At 39.4% G+C, this 23,074-nt stretch overlaps 1 protein-coding gene across 3 annotated transcripts in view; it reads left to right on the forward strand.

Moving 5' to 3' along the window:
- RCAN1 (regulator of calcineurin 1) overlaps positions 1-21,259 on the forward strand; it is a 60,769-nt gene extending 39,510 nt beyond the window's left edge. Inside the window, exons 1-5 of one of the 3 annotated variants that reach the window (XM_074996441.1) lie at positions 9,124-9,444; positions 11,877-12,050; positions 14,731-14,890; positions 16,755-16,870; positions 18,328-18,467. In XM_074996441.1, coding sequence (XP_074852542.1) covers positions 9,358-9,444; positions 11,877-12,050; positions 14,731-14,890; positions 16,755-16,858 — 525 coding nt within the window. In that variant the 5' untranslated portion in view covers positions 9,124-9,357 and the 3' untranslated portion in view covers positions 16,859-16,870; positions 18,328-18,467. Of the gene's footprint in view, positions 1-9,123; positions 9,445-11,876; positions 12,051-14,730; positions 14,891-16,754; positions 16,871-18,327 lie in introns of those variants that run through there. The other 2 variants (XM_074996423.1, XM_074996433.1) reach the window with 2 other exon arrangements.
- The last annotated feature ends 1,815 nt before the right edge of the window (positions 21,260-23,074 follow it).

Below are 23,074 nucleotides of genomic sequence, written 5' to 3' on the forward strand. Positions count from 1 at the left end.
CAGGCCTCAGGGACGTTATCCTGAACTTCGCTGCTCGCTAGTTGCTTCACTCATGGAAGGGAAAACAGTTGCTGTCAGTGTCCATGCCTTCCGCCTGCTTCCCCTATCCTCAGGTTTGCTTTCCTACCCTGCTCCTGCCCCTCTCAGCTCTTTCTTACGGGGCCCACCCTCTACAGTGCCTGCGCCAATAGCCCCTCAGCCCTTGAGTGCAGCCCCTGCTACCACCATGGAGGGGCCACTCCTCCTCCTCCCCCACCCCCTGTGTGGGGGGTTGTGTGTGCAGGTGCTTAGGTTGGGTAGGGCACTGCAACTGGTAGGAATGGATGGCCCTGTTGGTAACATTAACTTGATATGAGGTGTGGAAATCATTGTACACTTCATACTATGGTTCATTAAATCTGGTTTTAGTTTGTCTGTGTAGTTCAGTTAATTTGTGTTATTTTGCACTCTCTTATGGTCAAAGCATCACGCAATGTTAAGGCTGGTAAATCTAAAATTAGGTGTTTGCCAAACCTTTTCAGTTTTTTGTTTTCCTCCTCTGGCTAGAAATTTGTGATTGTTGTTTTCTTCTCTTACCTACTTTATTTTATCTCCAAACAGCAAGTGGTCATGTGTTTTATCATATTAAATATGCAGCATTAAAATTAGAGGTGTTAATGTTGGAAGTCTTATTGCAAGTATTGTATGGCAATATTCACCACTTCAGTGATTTCTTCTGTTTTAACAGTGGTATGGGAGCTGAGGTCCTGTAAGGAAAATTACTGCCTTTATTGAAGTACTTTGTACTTGCAGAAAATGAACCAGTATGTTTATATTATCAATTCCTGTTTGCTCTAGTCAAACTCTGTTTAGGTAAGTGCACTAAACTCTCGATTTAACAAACCCTGATATAACGGACGCTGTCTGCCAACCCTCCCTCACCCCCATCTCCCTCCAAATAAATGCTGGAGAGTCACCAGAGCCATTGCTGGGGCTGGAAGAGCTGCCGGAGCGGCTGGAGCCGGAGGGGCCATCGCAGCAGCTGGTGCCCCCAGGGCCAGAGAAACCATGGGCGGCAGCTGCAGTGGGGCGCAGGAGCTCTCCTCCTATAGCCCCATGTGCATGGAGTATGTTGGCTCCCAGCCGCCACTGCCTGCAGTGGCACCAAGAAGCAGCCATGGCGTTGGAGGCTACTGCCCACTGGCAGGCTGGGGGCAGCGACACTACCTTCACGCAGGCGGCTTAGAGCTGGGGGCTGAAGGAGCTGCAGCTCCGAGCTGCAGGAGGTGGAAGGAGGTAGGCCAGTATTCAGCTCCTCTCCCAGTAACTGGGAAAGAGCGATGGAGATGGAGGTGTGAGGGGAAGAATGGGGCAGGAGGGGGGAAAGGAATGAGGGGACAGAGGACAGGAGTGAATGATAGGTTGGGAAGGTCAGTGCATCACCGTAGAGTATAACCATTTGGATATAATAGACTTTCAGCATTAACAGACACCCCTTCTGCCCTATTAGTCAGTTAAGTCAAGGGTTTACTGCAACTGATTTGTATATTGGTCATACAATTCCTTCCCCACTGGCACACACCATAACCCTACCATATAACATACAGCACTGCCATAGGTCACAACCCTAATTCAGTCCTGTTGGAGGTGCCAGCCTCTGCCATTTGATGTATAATTCATGTGGCAGGAGAGGGACTGAGGGGTTCAGAGTGGGAGGCAGCTCGAGGCTGAGGCACAGGGTTGGGATGTGGGGGGTGGAGGTAAGAGCACTGGCTGGGGATGCAGATTCCATTGGAGGGGGCAAACGTGAGGGTTTTGGAGGGCAGGCTTCCTTGGAGCTATGGTGGGGAGAAAGGACCTCTTCCTTCTCTGTCCACTGGCTTGTTTTTCCCCACAACAGCAGCTGAGCTGATCCATGAGAAGAACTTCCCTCATATCCATGACTTCTAAGTTTACTTAAGAGCCTTTGGTGAATGACCTTGTCAACAGCTTTTCTGAGTTTTAAATACACTATGTAACTTGACTCAACCTAACCTACACGTTCATTAAAATTCTTTGAGAGGGTCAAACATATTGGTGAAGTCTAGTTATCTTTACAAAATCTGTGTTGACTCTTCCTCAACACCTAGTGTTTATATATGTGTCTGATAATTTGTTTACTATAGTTTGAGTAAATTTGCCTGGTACTGAAATTAGGTTTACCAGCCTCTAATTGCCAGAACTGCTGTTGGAGCCTTTTTAAAAAACAGGCAATACACTAGCTACTCTCTAACCATCTGGTAAGGAAGCTGACTTATGCTGTAGGTACATACCAATTTCATGTTCTGAAGAAACCAGAAATTCTTTTTGGTGACTATCCTCTGGTCCTGGTTACTTATTACTACTGATTGAAACTCTCTTGTCCAGCAGGTCAATGGATGTTGCTGGACCAGAGAGCTCCAACTCTGCAGGGTGCAGCAGAGCCCTGCTGGTGGCAGAGAGCCCCAGGGCAGACAGACAGCTCAGGGACCCTCACTACAGGGAGCCCACTTGGAGTTGGGGAGCCCCACTGCAGGAAGCCCAGCCCCAGCTGGGTGCACAGCAGTGCAGGGAGCTGGCTGGCATGGAGAGCCCTGCCAGCAGCCTGGCAGTGCAGGGAGCCGGATGGCATGGAGAGCCCTGCCAGCAGTCTGGCAGTGCAGGGAGCCAGCTGATGCTGGGGGGACCCTGGCCACCCACGGCAGGGAGCTGGCTAGGCATGGAGCCCCACCAACAGCTCCAGAGCTGGGGGAACCCTAGCTGGCAGCCCTGCAGTGGGGAGCTGGCTAAGGCACGGAGCCCTGCCCCTAGCCGGCAGCCCTGCAGCTGTTGGTGTCAGGGGAGCCCCAGCCAGCAGCCCTGTGGCCGCAGGGACCTTAGCCAGTGCCGGGAATAACCCTGCAGCCCAGTGGGGAAGCCTTGCAGGAGTGGGACCCCCTCCTCCAGGCAGCCCAAGGGGACAGACCTCCCTGCATCCAGCAAATCCCCTTGTTCAGGACCACTCAGGTTCCCATGGTGCTAGATGAAGGAATTACAATCTGCATTTATTGATTTGCTCCAAAGTCACCTCTTTTGACACCTCTGTCTGTGATTGTTGCTCAGATCTGTCAAGCCAGGTTTGGGAACTCCTTCATATTCTCTTTAGTCCAATGTTGAGAATTCAGTTGCATTGCATTGGTCTTGTCTTCCATGAGTGCTACTTTAGCACCTTGCTTGCCAAGTGACCCCGTTTACCTGTTCAGCAGCCTTCTTGCTTCTAATTAATTTTGGGGGAAAATACCTCAGGTATGTGTGTGTCATTAACCAATTGTTCTTTAAATTCTTTTTTAGCGTGCCTAATTGCATGTGTGCACTTGACTTGCCAGTGTGTGTTCCTTTCTATATTTCTCATTAGAATTGATTTGCAGTTTTTAAAGGATACCTGTTTTGCCCCCTAGCTGCCTTTTTACTCTCCTGTTTAGCCATGTTTTTTAGGATATACTTTTCTTTTATCCTCCTATTATGGTGTTAATTGAGAACAACTGCAAAAAGCACCACGTAATGGTTTTTGATGTATGGTTTTGCATGGCACAGCAGGAACTTAAAGTTTATTCAGATAACTTTGAGTGCTGAATATTTGCATGTGTGCGTTAAGATGTGTGCAACTTCGCACTGTTCTCCTTGCTAGATGAAAAAGATCAAGGATGTCCGGTGCCCACAGAGAGTCTAGCCAATTTGTTTTTGTGTTTGGGGGGAGTCCCATTAGAATTGCCAAAAGAGGCATTAAAAACAAAAGCATCCAGATTAAAAATAAAAAAGTGACTGTTAAACTGTTTCAGAATCTCCCTCTTTACGTGTATACCTGTTTCTGTGTCATGTTACTTTTTAAAGCCTCATGTATTGGTAATTGCCAGCATAGATCCTTTCACTATATGGGAAGGAAGAAGTTTGCTAGTTCTCTGTCTGTATTGCTTTTTTGTGGATCACCCAGCTGACAAAGATGTAAAGAGAGCAGCCTCTTTTAAATTAGTTTTTCTCCTTCTAGAAAAGTTTCTTTTTCCCCTCTCTTTTTTCCTTCAGACAGGAAAAGTAAAGACATTCAGAGAGGTTTCTTGTATGTTGCTTGTATGACTAAAATGTTGATAATTTGATTAGAGTATTCAAGATACCCATTTATACAGCTACAGAGTTGAGATTGTCTTGGATGACTGCTCTATCCATGCTTGAATGTTTTTCTAACTTGCATTTGCCTCTCCTCCTGCGTAATTTCTTCAGCTCCTTTTTTAGTGTGTGCTTTAAAAATAACCTCTTATCCAGAATACAAAACAGGAACACTGCTTGTTTATCACATCCTCTTTAGAATGTCTTTCTGGCACTTATGCATTCCTATTCCTGTAGTGGAACTTGGGTGAGAGCTTGAAGTAAATTTTCACATACGTACAAAAAATATAATTTCCCGGTACCAGACGTACACACAAATTTGTTTCTCTGATTTTGGTGGGGAGGGGGGTGGGAACTACAAATGCTATTAGGAAATTTCATTGTACAGTGCAACAGGGTAGGGTTTAACTCTTATTTTCTTAAAGTTTACATAGTGTATATGTAACAAATAGAAGATCAGCAACTACATAATGCAGAACTGTTTAGCTTATGAAGTGCAACCTTTGAGGTTTGATGGAAACATTTACCCGTAATAAGGCCACAGCTGCATAATGAAATTTTGGTTTTGTTGTTTCTAGCGCAAACATTTCTTCAACAGTGTGTCTTTTTCAGTTTCCCAGTCACTGATAGCCTATATGTATCAACTAAGGTGCCACAGGACTCCTCATAGGATGAGTGTGTTTGTTTTAAAGTTAATAAATGTATTAGGGCGTAAGCTTGCATTGCCCATGCAAGTTTATGCCCTAATTAATCTGTTAGTCTTCAGAGTGCCCCACACTCCTTGCTTTTGTGGATACAGACTCACACAACTACTCCTGAAACTAAAAACTGGTTTTTCTCTTCTTTTTGCCCCATCTCTGTATTTGACTTGCATATATCCCTTGAAATTCTTGATATACCTGCGCCCATCATCTGTGGCTTTCAGTGTTGCCTTACTTTCCTTCAGTTCCCACTATTCCACTTGTCTATTCCTATTTCCATTATCCACTTATGACCTCTGAGACCCATCATCTCTCTCCCCTGATCCTGCAAAAAACCCTGCCGTTTGGGCTTCCATTCAGCTCTGCTTTTCTACCTTCAGACTTCTACCAACTAGGTATCTTGGAGGAGTAGTAAGTGGAAGCTGCAAAAATAGGAGGCTGTTGTCTCTAGCCAGCCACTTCTGCATTCACACCACACCTTAATGGCAAAGGGAGCATCTAGAAACTTGGGCTTCATTAGTTACAATTCCTGAGGTTTTGGCTAGGAAAAAAAAACATTGAGAAGGCAGGCTTGCCATCTTTCTCATGGCTCACGTACCAATTACATGTTTGATAGCTCTGTTGCATAGTCCCAAAATTCATTTGGTTCCACTTATATCCAGCTGGAGTGTCTTTACATGGGTGTTGCCCTTACCTCCTCAGCCGCAAAGGTTTGTTGTGGCACTGTGATTTAGACAGGTGGGACCCCTCTCTAACTTCCTTTTCCTGTCTCCATGCTGGTGCACCAAGCCTATGTGGAGCACCGAGAGAGGAGGCAGGCGTATCAAATTGTGTTTGTTCCTAATCAGAAGTGGGGAAGAAGAAAGGTGGTGTTACATTATTGCAGCCAAAGCCAGATTCTTTGAAATCCTGCAGGTTTTTTCCACTGTTTCATGACGTGCTATTTGTATGGTGATGTTAAATGCCATAAAACAACATTGCCACAAAGCAAATTTTGTCACACGATATCAAGAAGTTGTAATAGCTATTTTGCTATAATTTTTGGATTTCTTCTAAAAACCATACAGTAGACCTCTGACTTAAGCAGGGATTGCATTCTGCAACCCCCCATGTAAGTCAAATTTCCATGTAACTCAGGGGGACAGGAAACTGACCGGGGCACCAGCCCTGGTCAGTTTCCTGGCTCCAGTGAGTGGAGGGGAGCTGGGAACCAGGCAGCAGCTGGTCCTCCACTTCCCCCTCCAACCTACCCCCAGCTTAGCTAAATTCAAGTTATGTGAGGGTGCATAGGAACACAACCCTCACATAACTCACAGGGCTACTGTGCATTGTGTGTGAAGATTTGGAGCAGGACAGTTTAGCAGAGTTAACTCCTTGGGGCCTCAGGGATGATGTACTGTTATCTGGAGTGGAAGGATAATATGGAGATTACATGAACTGATTTCTCCCCATTTCTGTGTGGGTTTGAGAGTTGAAACAAAAATAGTATGCATGTATGGAGGAAGCAGGATGCTCTGCTTAAATGCAAGGAATACACTGTAAACAACCAAAAAATGGTAAACACTATTGTGGATTGTTGGTGCTTTTATTGTCTTGTATTATAGTAACCCAGGAACTTCAGCCATGTTTGTACCTCAGAAGTAGTCTCCAGAATGTGGGTGACTGGTTTCTGGGGTGGGGAGGGGGAATATGAAATCATCCTATTTTGAGCCTCCGACAGGAGGTGGAACATGAACACAGGAAGACAGATGGGTGGGTTTTTTAACCTCATTTCCTATAGGACTCAGTTCTCCTTAATTCCAGTACCTCTTATGGAAACTGCATTTGTGAGAAAGTGCTGTGTGTTTTTTCCATAGAAAATTAAGGTACTATCCTGTTTCCACTGAAGTCCCGATAGAAATGCAGCCCATTGACATCAGTTAGAAACTAAAATTATGTATCTGGAACATTTATTACATGGTCAATAATCTTGGCTTAGTTGACCCCCCACATTCAAATACAACATGGTTTGGACATACTATTACTCATTTACTTATTATGCCCTGAAGGCGGTGATCAGCGGGAAAAGAGGCTTCTGAGTAGAAATAAACTGTGAACATAGATTTCTGCAACAAGAACTACAATAAATTGACTGTCTGTGGTCAGCTTGATATCATAGATGTGTTTTAAGTTGATTTCAATTCATTGTTGAAAGCTGGATTTCTGGGTGTATCAGTATAGGAAAAATTGTTAAATTAGTCTCTCACTTTTGAAATAAGTGGGATTTGGGATATATACAATTTGTTTCAAAGATATTCTTACTTTCCGAATTCTTAAAATATTTCTGGTTCACTCTATGATGAAAATTGAAGGTATTACTGGCAAAGAAAACCCAGACTTTTTGCTATTTTTCTATAGCTTGCAATTAGGCAAGAAATCAGAGTATTTGAAGTTTTCCTGTCTAGGAAGGTTTTTAGTACCTTGAGTACTGTTGGTGGGTGGGTGGGTGGGTGGGTGGGTTTTTTTGACAATTTTGAGTTTTTCATTTACTTCAAGTGTATTGTGCAAATATGGAACTCTTTGAACTTCTTTTAGATCGTTCTGTGGTGTTGCCAAAATACTGAGAATTTTTAGATACTTTTTAGAAGTATTTGAATAAAGTAGTCCAGACTGGTATACTCATTCTTTATGTGGACTTAAATTGCCAGAATGTTTTACGTTTTCTGAAGTTTATTCCAAAATGAATATCTCCAGCATACTTAATCATTAATCTCCCAAATTTTATACTGAACAAATAGTCTCACAAGCCTGTGCACTTCAATGGAGTGGGCCATTCTGTTAACGACCTGAAAGTCTGTGTTTTACTGAGAAGGAACTTTAAGAATTGCCTACAAAGAGAGAGTGCTGAGCTCTCTTTTATATTCAAATTTGACACATTAACACGTGATTTGAACCAGGATGCCAATTACCTAGCCCATTATAAGGATTCTTTTACATGCTTTGTTTCATCTGACTCTTGACTTGCCCCTCCCCTCCTGCTGCCCCCTTCTCTTCTGATTTGCCCACCTTGATTACAGCTTTTCTGATTTTGTCAACCTTGATAACTATTTTTGGTTCTCTGTGCCTTAAATACTGAGTCTGTTCTGATATGGCTATGGTCTGAAGAAGCGGGTCCATCCCTTGAAAGCTCACCACCCAATAAATTATTTTATTAGTCTTTTTAAAGTGCTACTGAACTGCTTTTTTGTTTTTATACAAATATGAATAAGGAACTGCACGCATGATAGAAATCTTTTTAGTTTCAAATATAACATCCATTTTCTTTCTATTTCTAGCTACAAAACTATCAGGATACTGAAATACTTAGTTTTTAATATTCCTTTCATGGCTACTTTCGATGATGTGTACAAATATGAGATTTCTACTCAAAATTTTTAAACTGATGTTTTATACAGTTTTTTTTCATTTTCTTTATTTATAGTCTTAATTTGCTAATACATGATTTTTCTTGCCAGCTAATTTTTTTAGTAGAACTTTGGGTTTTATGCTGAAATTTTTTTTGAACTACTTCTGTAATTTAACATAACTACTTAGGGTGAAAAAACAAGCCAAAGGCCTTATTAATTTCCATCCTATGAAAACAAAACCTCATATACAAATTTAATAAGGAAACAGCTGATGCCATATTTGCAACCAAAACCATCTTCCGCTACATTCAACAAGTTTTAGTACTTTTCCTCCAGAACTGGTCAGTTTGAACTCCATGTAAAGGTGAATTTTCAAATGCAATTTAAGTGCCTAATTTTAGGCTCGTAGTTGAGAATTCAGAATTTTCCAAATCTGAAGAAATGGGTCTGTCGTACAAAAGCTCTTCACCTAATAAATTATTTTGTTAGTCTTTAAAGTGCTACAGGACTGCTTTTTTTGTTTTCTAAAGATACAGACTAACATGGTTACCTCTGATTTTTTTCAGAATAGAGTCTCTCTAATCCCCAAATTCTTGTACAATTTTGGAAAACACAAGGACTAAATTTATGAAGGGATTTGTTTTCTTGGTTCTTGAAATTTCCTTGATGGCTAATTAGTAATAGTTCTTATTACTGTAGACACTGGTTTTTTAGCAGTAACATTTTCCATCTTAAGATGGGTTGGCCCATTCAAGTGAAGAACGTTGTCTGAGGGCAGAATGGAATTACTACCAATGGAAACTATGCCGCAAGAGGAGTTGATAAAGCAGCTGCTGTGCAAACTTCAGCTGCTTTTTCCATCTTCCAAAGCACAGTTTAATTAGCATAGGAAAGCTGACTAACATGCTGATGTCACCTCTTTCCAGTAGACTCTCTTACATTTTGTCCCTGACTGCCTTAAAGCATGCAGGACTTTGTTCGGGAGTCTGCTGTCACTTACAGGATACACTGAGCTTTTCTGAGGGGTTGGACTTTTTCCTTTATAAACACTGTCTGTAGAACAAACTGCTTCCTTAAAAGTAATTGACCTGGATTTGTGCGGAACTGCTAACATTGCTTTAGTGAAGCACAGAATGCATTTTAGGAACCTTAACTACAGTTTTGGTTCTCTAATTGCCTATGTGGCAGACAGTGATATCTTCAATCAAGTTGAAATGAGGGTAAGACTTTTTTTTTGAAGTTGAGTTTTAGTTCTGTGAAGTTCTTTAACTGAAGTACTTAAGGATTGTTCTACTATAGTTCAAAAATACTGTGTAGTGCAAAAAGTTAAACAGATACTGCTTAAACAGTAGGGAAGTATGATTTCAGAGGTTAAGAGGTTGTAGTCTGCACATGCGCAGTGTGTTGGTTAATGTATCCTATGGAATTTAAGATCTTTATCTTCTGCTTGTTCAAATACTTGTCTATATGTTAATATACTATGATTTATGCATGTGTATGGAAAGATGGACGAATTGATAAAATTTCCTTTTGAAGGCAATTTTGCTAATGTTCAAATGTAGAGTGTTGCTAATAGGGTCATTTAAATTAAAACCTATGAAGATGCTTAAATTTCATTGTTGGTGTAGCACTGTGAGACTGGTGATACAGCTGTAAGTTTTAGAATACTACATAGTAGAATCATTCCAGTTATCTTAACTGAGGAGCATGAAAGAGTAACAGACACATCCGTGTTGATCTTACAGAAATTATTGATTTAGCTGTGACTTCTGTCAGACGTAAAACAGTTGGATTTTTTTTTAGTAGACACTATTATGCTAACCTCTGATTTCATCTTGAAGTTGGATCTGTGAGGTGTGTCTTAAATAATGGTACAGACTTTTTCTTCTTTTTGGCTAATCTAAAATTGAGGAACCCATACATTTTCTGAATAGATAGGAGTGAGATCTTGGTACATCAAGTCATGTAGTGTAGGAAGAGCTAAATACAGATGGATTTCAGAATTGCAAAGCAGCTTTCTTTTCACTATAGGTGGCTAACAGTAACAAGTATTAGAGAGGTAGTTGTGTTCGTCTGTATCTTCAAGAACAATAAGAAGTCCCGTGGCACCTTATAGACTAGCAGATATTTTGAAGTTGCATCTGATGAACCGGGTCTTTGCCCACGAAAGCTTATGCTCCAAAACATCTGTTAGTCTATGAAGTGCCACAGGACTTCTCATTGTTCCCTTAACAATAGTAAGTAATTCCTATCCTAAGGGTTCTGTTCTTGAGAATTGTAATTAAACTATTGGTTTATTGTTTGGTTTATATACAGCTTGCTTTGAGAGCAGTACATGTAATTCAAGAGACAGGGCAGTTTTGAGTTAACATGAATTCATGAAGTATTTGGCTTTTGTCTATAGTTTTGTTAAAGAGTTTTCGGATCACATTAGCAAGTTGTGAGTTAGAAACACACCTTAGCTTAAATAAGCTATAACCAAAAGCTTAACAGATGAACATGAAGTCAAAACAGTTTGATCAATAAAATTCTGTGGGATAGCAATATATGTTTTATGGATTGACGTTTTATGGATTGACATTTTATAACATAGTACCAAGGGCTGTTCATAGCAAGTTACTGTGATTAAAATAAATCTGTGACAGGCATGCTTACTGTTTCAGACTCCTTTGTCCCTTCCCTTCCCCCTGTTACACTGAAATAAAAATGGAAACTTTCTTCATAAATAATATAAATAGCTAAGTTTTGATTTGGATAGCTGCCCCATGTGCTCTAACCAAATTCTCAGTGAAAGCTGCCAACTGTTATGTATGGACTTGCCATCCTATCTGGGTGACAGTACAAGAGTAAGTCATTGGGCCACAGTAATAAAAGTACAAGGTTTTGGAACCAGAGGTTCTGGGTTCTTTTCCCACTCTGCAACAAATGTACTGTTTTAACATCTTCTGTTTCCATGTCTGCGTAATTAAAATAATATTAGACTAAAAGAGCTGAGGCCTTGTTTGTAAACTTCTTTGAGATCCATAGATAGAGGGTGTTAAAGAATTACTGTGTGTCATTGTAAGTGAAGTTCCCTTCATCATACTTTATTTCCCTAATTAAAAGCAAGTACAAAAATAGTTTTCATGTGTCAAAAATATTACTGAGGTGTCCAGTTACCTTAGAAACAAGCAGATGTTGGTACAGCACAATATGTTTACGGAATAGCAGTTTTGCTTGAATAAGGACTTCTGGCCCTCAAGTTTGCTTGCTTTTTATAGATACTTCTGTATAAACTAAGCAAGCAATTAAACCTCTGTGATCTTCATCTCTTGTGAATAGTAGGTTTTTTAGAATGCCACAAAATTGAGGTATAAGCTAGTAGATGTGCAAAGTATTTTACTGTTGTTTTTTTAATGTCATGTCTTGATAACACTCTTATTTCAGTTCCAAAAAAGCCATTTGTGCTTTATAAGGAAGAAAGAGAGCTGCTATGTTGTAAATGATTATTGATTTATTTTAAATGACTTGCAACATTCTCTAATAAAATATTTTAGCATGTTGCTATTAACTGCAGCCATCATAAACTGCAGTTTGTCCATGAAAGAGTGAGACTAAATTACAAGAAAAAGGGAAGTGGTGTGATCGTTGCTGCTTTTATATTTTTTTACAGGCCAAATTTGAATCTCTCTTTAGAACGTATGACAAAGATGCCACATTTCAGTATTTTAAGAGCTTCAAAAGAGTACGAATAAACTTCAGCAACCCTTTATCAGCCGCAGATGCTAGAATCCAGCTGCACAAGACAGAATTTCTTGGAAAGGAAATTAAACTATATTTTGCTCAGGTATGTTTTACCAAGCAATTCTCTTTATAAATATAATAATTTTGCCATCAAGTCTTACACTGTTGTAGTTCATAATTTTTTAAAGACTTATGAAAATTTGTAGCACTCATTAGTGACCAGATTGATTGGAGAGAGTATGAGTCAGGTCCCCCCATACTTAGTGTTTTGGAGGCCATTGAGTGTGTTCGATTTCTGCCTGCTTGTGGTTTGCTTGCCCTGTTTGAGACTAGGGGGAGACATCTAGTACTCAACACTGTGTTGTAATAAGAGCTGTTGGGTGGACAAGGGGAGGAGTATATTTTTGTAAAATTTGAAACAACATTTGCAAAGTTTCAAAGTATTTGATTGTAGTGAATATAAAAACTATTTTCTTTCACTGTTTTAACTTTTCTACTGAGAGAGAGGAGTGTTCATTTCTTCCTCGCTTCTTATTATTCATAGCTGAAATATTTTATCAATTTCAATTAAAGTAAGATTATGGCAGAAACTTCCATTTTATTGGAACGGCTTTTTCTGATGCAGAAATTTTTGACACCTTTCAAAGAGCTTTAATTGAAAAGCTAATAACCTCACAACTCGTAATGAAACGCTTAAAAGATATTCCAGAGTCATTCTTATAACTGCTTCTATATCCAAGCAAGATTTATATTTGTGTCAGTAATGCCAAAAAGGTAGATTTTTCTTTTTAAATTTAAAATATTAAACAATTTCAAAATCAAAATAATTGTAGTATTGCACTAGGGGGCGGGGGAAATGTCACTGAAAGCACACCGGCTCTTTGCCAAATACTTAGCAAAACTCCATACGTATTTTGCATCTCTGCAGTGCAGCTATAGGAGATTCTGTGGCCAATTAGATAAGTTTCATCAGTGGAAAGGAAAGCTTTATTGAATTAAATCCCAGTAGCTAGTACTAGTACTGTCCCTGGTGGTAATTAATTGGATTTTGAGATTTTTTTTTTTTCATGATGCTACAGGGATTTGTAGTTGGCAGCTTGAGGAATGATAGTTACAGCTTTGACACCTGGGAAGGTATAGGAATTTTAATGGATAAATACATTCGCTGAAGCTTTCTGCTTAAATGATAAACAATTAAATAGACAATGTAGTCAAAGTTGTCTTATTGGACCAAAGCTTTCAAATGAGCCATGGCTCATTGCAAGTCCTCTTTTTGTCCTATGACTGCAGAGTTTTAACAGGCTACTCTACCTTACAATAGCGTATGTAAAGAGCTCTGTGTTGCTTGAAAGCTTGTTTCTCTCACCCACAAAACTTGGTATAATAAAAGGTATTACATCACCCACCCTCTATTTAATATTCTGAGATCAACTGCACTACATAAAGTAACTAAATAGTAAGTTATATTGGGGGAATTAATATGTAATGTTATATAAGGTAATCTTTTTCAATAAATTAACATCACTTTCAGATTGATTAGGCTGTACACAAACTGCTATAATTACCTGTATAGTTTATACTTGGTTGATGTTTTTCTGCAATCATAAGTTAGAAATGTAATTTTTCTTCATTCAAAGTGTATTTTTTGAGCACAGTTGGAACACAAGAACATAGTGGCCATACGGGGTCAGACCAGAGGTCCATCGAGCCTACTACTCTGTCGTCTGGCAGGGGCCAATGCCAAATGTCCCAGAGGGAGTGAACAGAATGAGTAATCAAGTGGTTCCTCCCTTGTCACCCATTTCCAGCATCTGACAAACAGGGGCTAGGGAAACACTGTTCCTACTCATCCTGGCTAATAAGTATCAATGGACCTATCACCCATGAATTAATCTAGGGTGTTTTTTTTTTTTTTTTTTAAAACCTTATAGCTGCTGTGGTTTCTTCAGCTAACTTCATGCCTGTGGAGATTGAAATAACACTGTTTGAAAGTTAGGTCTTGTCTGTGCTCAAAACTACCCTTGATTCAACAGTCAGGGCTGGTCTGTAAAGCTGCATTGGCAATGATCCTAAATGTAGACAAGGATGTGCAGGCATGTATACCAAAAGGTGTGCAGGGGTTCTATCGGTATAATGCTGCACTGATTTCTCTTCAACACTTCCTAAACCTGTATAGCTGCACTTGTTTTGAATACCCCTATGCGTAGAGAAGTATATGCAGGGGTTTGCCCCAAGTGCAGCTATAGTGTGTGGTTGCTGTTTGTTTTTCTGAGCGTGGGTAAGGCCAACAAGAGCTCAAACTATCTCCAGTTCTGAAAAGGTGTGCTTTTTCAGCTGTTATCATTAGGCACACCTTTTTAAACTTAATGGGAAAATCAAAGCATCCTTTTCATCTTGGCATCCTATTTGTTTATTTCAGATGTCATTAGGGACAGTCCTGAAGGAGCTAGTTTATTTTATATACCTTCAGGAATTTTCACACCTTGTGGTAATAAGTTCCAATACTATTTGTCATTAGGCCTTACAGCTCCTATTTAAATTTCCCCAATTTTGTTATTTTTAATGATGAAATAGCTATATATTTCAGTAAAAACAAAAACAAATGTATGTATTTCACTGCGTGTTTTGTCAGCATAATGGGTTTGAAATGTTATCACGTGTAACATACTGCCACCTTGAGTGCTTATTGTAGTATGTCATCTGTTCAGACTTTAAATTTCATGCAAATAACTTATTAATGGAAAATTAAAAGTAATAGTTAATAGCTTGTTTTATTCTCCCAGACTTTGCACATTGGAAACTCGCATTTGGCACCACCGAAACCAGATAAGCAGTTTCTGATTTCACCTCCAGCCTCTCCTCCTATTGGTTGGAAACAAGTAGAAGATGCTACGCCTGTCATTAACTATGACCTTCTCTATGCTATCTCCAAGCTAGGGCCAGGTAAGCATGATTTTATTTATTTATTTAAAATAGTTTTACCGTGCCTGTCTTTAAAGTATTTTGAGGCAGTTACAAATTTTTTTAAAAAAATAAAAATATATGTAGAAAGATTTAAAAATGCAAAACTCCAAAATGACTGACAAAACTACTGAAATATCTCAAAAGGAGGAACACACTCTAACAAACTCAAACACCAATAAAAGCATGAGTAAAAAGGGTGGCTTTAACCTGCTGCTGGAACAATGTTAATGTTGGCGCCGTGCGAATTCTGAGCTTAAAAGTTTTAATAGTTGTGCTTGAGTTAAAAAAAAAAAAATGACTTGGAGTACTGGTAATTCAAAGCTTCCCCTCCCCCCACAAGATACCCAGTTTACTTCAGAAATCAGCAAGTTCTTTATGTCAAGGATTTTTGTTTTCTGAAGTTACTTTTTTGTATCAAAGAATAAAAATTTCCATAGGGATATCTTTGTCAGAACGAAACAATCTTGCTGACGCATACTGCATGAATTTTATTACCGTGTGCTAATCTCAAAGATAATGCATACTACCTTAAGCATACTGCTCATTCTTCTGTTTTAATTGTGTCTGACCATCAAAGCTACTTATTCTTTTCATGCCAAGGTTTAAAATAAAATTGTAAATCCATCATAAGTTTCCCCAGAAATAAAATGAAACTGCGAAAATTATTTATATTTTAAAATAACTATATAACTACTCCTTTTTCTACGCTGTTGCCAGTCAAATATCTGACACTAAACTAATTTACATCTGCCTAACCACCTGCAGTGGGGGAGGGGGAGTTGCAGACGTTGCAGATATTCAGTCTCATACCTGTGGGTGCGTGGGTGGGTTTTCTTTTCGTTTGTTTGATTTTAAATCCAAGGGATAAGTGACTTATCACACAGTCAGTGCCAAAGGGGAATAGAGAACTCCAAGACCCTCACTTTCATTTATCTGCAAAGCTGGAGGCAGAGCCCCTTTGTCTGTGGGAACTCTCATCAGTTCTATGTAGCACTATCTGGGGAAAAAACTACAAGGGACACCTTTTGCAATAGCCAGCCTGGCTTGCTCTTTGGGTCCCTAAAACAGCTGATGTTGCAAGAACCACAATTTATATGGTAATGCGTGGAGAGTCAGCTAAGACAATGAAGTCTTAAGAAACGTGAAGATAAAACATATCTCATTGAATGAAGGAAAAAGTGACAGGAGGTGCCCATTTAAAAATGTGAATGCTGGTTTCATCCCCTATCACCTTTTCTGACAGAGGGGTTTGAGAGTAATAAAGTTATTTCTGATGGATATTATGAAATGACTAATCAGTGAACATAAATACAATACATACAGTAAACTCTTTCATATCTGGCAGCCCCAGGACTTGAAGGTTGCTGGATAGTCAAATATTCTGGATAATAGAGAGGTATTCCTAGCAATGCATAACACTGAGGAAAAACAAGATTAGATATTAAGAAACAAAAATGTTGGCAAACTACTTTGTTTACCAACGGTAGAATTGTACACTGTAAACTTACACTGTATTTGCTATATTTATTGTATTTACTCTCATTTTATGGCACTTATGGAAAATAAGTAAAATTTACTTATGGTTAAAATGCCAGTCATGTGAGTTCTGATGATGGAACGCCAGATATGAAAGCACTTACTGTATAAATGATATTCAAGCACGTGTAAAATCTCTTCTAGCCACTACTGTTGTTACACAGGAATCCCAAAGCAGAATTCAGCCCCTTGGGCTTGATCTGTAAAACTGTATCTAAAAAAATTTTCTGCTGTAGATTTAAATCTTCATGGTAGTAGATAGTTATCCTATGTGATCAGATCTGATCATGCAGATTTAAATTTGCAGATGAGATGAAGCTGGAGAAAATTCTGCAAACACGTTGGTGGACAGACCTAAAATTCAAAGGGTTCTTGATAGATTGGAGAACTGGGATGAAAATGACAAAATGAAATTCAACAAAGGTACCATGCTTTGGGAAGAAAAAGTATATGCACATATACTGAATGAGATGTAACTGACTTGGCACAGCAGCATTGCAATCTTAACATGTATCGACAATACAATGCTGTTGCAAAAAAACAAATACAATTTTGGGTTGCATTAGTGGAGGAGATGATAGTTACAGGAGATGATGGTACCGTTCTACATGAGGCTGATTAGGTGGCAGCTGGGGTTGTCTGGTTTTGGTCACAGCTGTGTGGACAGGGTATAGAGGAAACTGGAAAGGATTCAAAAAGAGGCAAGTGACAGAGAGGATCACAGGAATGGAATGCAAGCCATATGAGCAAAGGCTGAAGGAAGTGGGTATGTTTAGACTGTGATAGTAGTCTGCAAATACTTGAAAGGCTGCCATAAAAGCGATGGCAAAAAGATGCCTTTTCTCCATGGAGGGCAGGACAAGAGGCAGTGGGTTTCAAATGGCAGCCTAGCAGATTTTAACTAAATCTCAGGAAAAACTTCCTGATTTGAAGACCAGTAGGACAGTGGAGCAAACTGCCTAGAAAGTTGGTGGAAGCTCCTTAAAAGAATGTTTTCAAATGGAGACTAGACACCTGTCTGTGTTGGATGGGTTTAGACACACATCCTGCATAATGGCAGGGTGTTGGAAAGGCTTGATGATCAAAGGTGAGTGTATAAAATTTGCATGTTGAAAAACTGCAACTACTTGCACAAATGGATATCATTTGTGTACACAAACGGCAAGATATGCCACGACTGAACACCTGAACATTCATTGTATCACATGTAGTAGTGTATGGTTAGCAGATGAATAGCAGTCTTTGAAAACAGAATCTAAAACGTCCAGTGTTGGTTTTGGAATAATCTGAAAGTTTGGCTACTCAGTTAACCTCTTGAATTATAGCTTTAGACTAACGATGGGCAACCAGAATAGTGAGTGGGGTCATCTCAGTGGGCTGCAGCAATCTGTGGCCTCTTCCCCCCCCCGTGCCTCTTGTGCACAGAGGCCCTCTACCTCCTGCTCCTCCTCCTTCCCAGTACTTTCTGGAATGCCAGGAATTGCCTGGTTCACACTCTGTCCCCATTCCTTCCCCTTCCAGCCAGAGCTTGAATGGCCACCAGTAACTGGTTTGCAGTGTTCCAGCCTAGGGAGGGAGGGGACAGAGTGGCGATGGAGTACAAATCAGTGGGTTCGTAGTGCTCCAGAAGTGCTGGGGGGTACAGGAGCAGGAAGTGCAGGGTCCCAGTGTGTGTGAGGCATATGGGAGAGGGGAGTGGAGTACTCAAGCTGCTGGTGAAGCCCCAGTGGCTGCATGTTACCCGACATTGCTTTAAACTGCCTTGTCAGTAGTACATTATTTGCAAGTTGTTTAGTTTTGTTAATTTTAGACTGTCATTTGTTCTGATTACTGTGTAGAATGAAGCCTTTTTTACCAGTTTTACTGTCATGCTCTTGCAGGAGAGAAATATGAACTCCATGCTGCAACTGACACTACTCCCAGTGTTGTTGTTCATGTATGTGAAAGTGACCAGGAAAACGAATTGGAGGAGGAAGGCATGAAGAAACCCAAACCAAAAATTATTCAGACAAGAAGGCCAGAGTATACTACTCCTCATCTAAGTTGAAGTGGTTCTAACTTTCAAGGGTTTCAAGTGCACGTAAACAAGAAAAATGCTTGCTATGGAGGTGTTGGGTCACAGTTATGCTGGCAGTGGCAGCAGCAATAGTAGGAGAAATTCCAATGTAGTGTTACTTGTTACTGAGTGGGGGGGGGAGGAAGGTTCCTCATTGGTTTTAATGCTGCACATTGAATTCCATACATAAAATTAACCAGTCAACTTCCAAGTCCGAGTTAGGGTGATCAGAAAAAGGCTTTTTGTGGAAGAATTGATGCACTGAAGATGGGGTGTGTTCCCACCACTCTTCTCCAGGAATTTTAGACTTCTACATTATAAAACAGGTGGGGAAAGCTTTCTTTGTTAAAACTCACATGGTACTTCTCTGATTCATAGCTAGACATTGTGAAGTACATGTGATACTGAGATGGCTTAAAGATACAGAATTGTAAGAGTTTTTCTTAGGTGGTTTTGTGCACATGTATTACTGATGTTAAAAATTAACTTTGCATTATTGTCTATATAATTTCTCACTTCACACTTTCTGAAATCTGGGAAATTGTCTTCAGTGTTTATCTCTCAGTATCCCAGGTCTCTTACTTTACTGTACATATGTTCTATTGGTACCCAGTTTCCAGTGGGCATACAATTTATGTAGCACCTTATTTTGGTGCAATATAATTTGTACTTTTAAAATTTTAATCTGTTAAATGCCTGTGTGGGGTTCTGTCTAGCAAAGTATGAAAAAACCTGTGCAATAGGAAAGTTGTTCAAGTAAGAGGATTTTTAAATTATTTAAACTTAAGTTATATGTTTCAAAGTAATATTGGTTCAATTATTTTGACTTTCTCCTTTTGAAAAACAAAATTCTTAAACATGTAAATAAAGTTAGTACTGTATATTCAGAGCAATGTACAGTTTTCATGAGAACTATGGCAATGGAAGAAAACCTGAGCTGTGTTACTCTTTACATTAACTTGTATGTTGTAGCTGATGAAGTTAAACTTTTTAACGGTGATTCAACACACGTGATGTGAAATGGATGACAAGTGTGTGATATATTTGAGAGGGATGGAGTGCCTTTTCCCCATTAATTTGTGATGGGATTGTTATTAGCTGCACACTTGTATTTTTTTTTTCTAATGGCCGTGTCTGTCCAATAAGTATGTATTCTTTTCTGGGTTTGTTACTAAAACAGGTTGGTATTTAGAAATGCTTTCTGCCAAGTAGTAATGCATGCTTTATCAGTTCAGGTGATGGCTTGCTGTGGGAACAGGAAAGCTTTCATTGTTTGGTTTGGATACTGTTTTTAAAGACACCAGTGAATTCTGCACAACCTCTCTGTCATGTTTACATAAAAATTCCTGCTCTGTACCTGTTGAAGTGTTTCTAAGAATCTGCTTTTAAAATGGACATTCTGACTTTGAAATATTTTAACACTTTTTAAAAATACATTAATATATTAGGTTATTGAGGCAGGCAGTGAAGGAAAAGTGTTTCAGACTTCTTTTTTTAGGAAAAAAAGACCCTGATCATCTTATTGAAGTCAGTGGAAATTTTGCAACTAGCTTCATTAAAAGTAGAACTAGACTCAGGGTGAGGCTTTTACTTATTACATTAAGAGGAAGTTCATTATGTGCCATTTGTAGTTAATGTTGACTCAGCAGCCCAACATAACATATTTCTGGGTTGAAACAGAATAAAATACAATACTGTATGTACTGGGGAATTTGTACGCTCATTCCAGCTGATAATACAGTATAGACTGCACACCACTAAACACCCACCATTGTGCTGGCTAAGATACAAAATGTTATTGTGACCAAAGAACAGAAACTTGTCAAACCTCAGTAACGGTCTGGAGTTGTAGTCCCCTATTCTCGTGGATTCAACTTATAGTACTGCATGCATGCACACAGACAGAAGCTAACTTTTGGTTGCTGTCTGACAGAGAAACATATGCTTGCCCTGTATTGTGCTAGTTGGTACAAGGTTTCCAGGTGTAGAATGTCACCCAGTATAGCTTTAGGTTAGTGTGTGTTTTTACTGCTGATTTTCGTAAAGTGCACAAATACAGAAGCATGAGTTAATTTTTGTGTTACTCAAGCATAAACATCTGCCTACAATCTGCCCATTTTAGTGTTTTTTTTAATCTGAGTGAAGGATGTAATGACCAAACGAGAGAAACGTTGGAGGCCTACCACAAATGTCTCCAGTATAGCTCTCTTAAGCCTTCATATAGCCCAAGACTCTGCTGCTGGATTTGATGCAGATGTTTTATATTTGCCCTTCATTCACCACAAAACCTTTTGGCCTAGCATACACCTCCACCTCCCCTTCTGTTACCTTCTGGATACTGGGTGCTGTTACTGTTGCCTCTATTGGACTGTCAAGGTGCATCACTTATGTTCAGTAGAAAACAGAATGTAAAACAAAGTGACATGCCTTTCCATGTTAGTACACACTGAGGCATTATGCATGATTTATGTTGGAAGTAGTCCTTTAGAATCAGAATTATGAATGATTTGGGCTGGCTGCAGTTTCTCACTTCCAACTGTATTTATGAGCGTAGAAAACTGGACGGTAGCTGCCCATCTTGCTGTCTGCTCCCAGCTTTTGTATCCTGGCCTATGTCTGTGCTCTTAACATCAATGTGTTGTATGCCTCATTCTGTTTGTTTGTAAACAGCTGTTATGTTAAGACAAACTGATATTTTATAAGATTGTATAATATGGGACATATTTAAATTAAAATATTTGGATTGTCTACTTATAGATATCGTGGAGTGTGTTTTGTGTGTGAACAATAGCTAACAGTTTTGGTGTAAAATACTTCAACTTCAAGCATCCAAAAATACACTTTTTTGTCCTGGTTCGCATCTTTTCCAGGACCAAAGGTGTAGGCTCACATCTTTATCCAAATTAAATTTGGCTGGCAATGACAGAAAAAAATCCAGCTTCATGGTTTTCCACAACACTGTTTATTCTCTTTAAAAATTCTGATTATATTACATTTTTGTAGTGTCCACATCACGAAGCATGCAAAATGCATTAAAGAACCACCTCTTAATCCAGGGCAACAGTTCTTCTAGTCTAAAATAAAGATACAGAGAAAGGAGTTAATTGTCAATGTTTATCAGTTTGTTTTTAAACATTGCCTTCTACATAGAAACTCTGAGATAATGCCAATGGCAAGATATTTGATATATCTATTGTGTATAGCACTGCTGTGCCTCTGATGTAGACCAGCATCTCCAGTTTAATTCAATGGAAGCCATTTGTACACATTTAAGGGACTAACTTGGCTCTTGATAACATAGTACAGGATTAGTTGGACCAGTTAGCTTTGACTAGCACACCATCTTAAGTTCACTTTTTAGAAACAAATACTTGGAAGTTGCTTTGTTTGGCTACTTCTGTTTTACTTGTTGCCAGTTTTACAATAGTCTCACCCACTATCCTAAAACTTCAGCAAAATGAAGAGCCTATTCCATCACTGAGGAAATCATGTGCGTATCAAAATGGTTACCAGTATGTTCATTCTTATGAAATTGGTGCAGATGGGCTATGCACAGTGCCGTGTTAACAGAATACAACCCTAAATCCTAGTCAAGATGAATCCAAAAATGCATACAGCACAAATTATTTTCAAGTAAGCTGTTGTTTTTAGAACACCTAATGCAAGTAGAGTCATCAAGAAGTACTTAGTGTGGATCTTGTTTAATCTTGTTGCATCTGATGAAGAGGGTCTTTGCCCACGAAAGCTTATGCTCCAAAATATCTGTTAGTCTATAAGGTGCCACAGGACTTCTTGTTGTTCTTATTTTGGATTCTAATCTCTTTAGTCTGGCATTGTCAAAGTAGCTTGAAGAAGTAAGATGCCAAATGAATTTCTCAGGTCCTAGCTACAATACTTGCCTGCGTAGTTAAAATAAATTCTGCATTGTGCTAGAAGCAATATCTTAGCAAAACAAGTTCAGTTAAATGAAGCCTCATGCCAATAATTTGTACTCCATTGTACCTAGGAGCCCCAAAATTCAAAATAAAGTAAGTAGAATGCCACTTTTTATCCAGGCAGAACTGAGTTTCAAAATACTAGGTCTTTGGCCTGACGACTTGCATTTCATCTTCTATTTTCACAGCACTTTTTTGGATTAGCATTAGTGCCCTGAAATTGATAGTCATTTTAAAATTACAGGCTGAAGCTCTGTTTAATACAGCACCCTCTGAACCTGACGAGGACCACCTGAGAGAATTTGCCAAACCATGGGCGTCAATATTGTCTAGCAGTATGTGTTTCTACTGGTGGTGCAGATCCACACATGCCTCTGTGCATATGACAAAATTTATTCTGCACATACAAAAATTAGACAGTACATAAATCACTACTGTGGCCCACATGAAGCAACCTACCTGCTGTCACAAGCAACTGCTTTCAGAGGTGAAGCGCAATTGCCCTGATGGCAGAAATGGTGAGTCCTGTCACCATAGAAAACATCCCAGCCATGCAAGATGAATGACAGTCTCTAGTTCACAACCACCAGATCTAGAAAGCAGCATTTCTACTTGTATGTCTGACTCATCCCTCCA

The sequence above is a fragment of the Carettochelys insculpta genome, chromosome 1 (assembly GCF_033958435.1).
Source record: "Carettochelys insculpta isolate YL-2023 chromosome 1, ASM3395843v1, whole genome shotgun sequence".
NCBI lineage: Eukaryota > Metazoa > Chordata > Testudines > Carettochelyidae > Carettochelys > Carettochelys insculpta.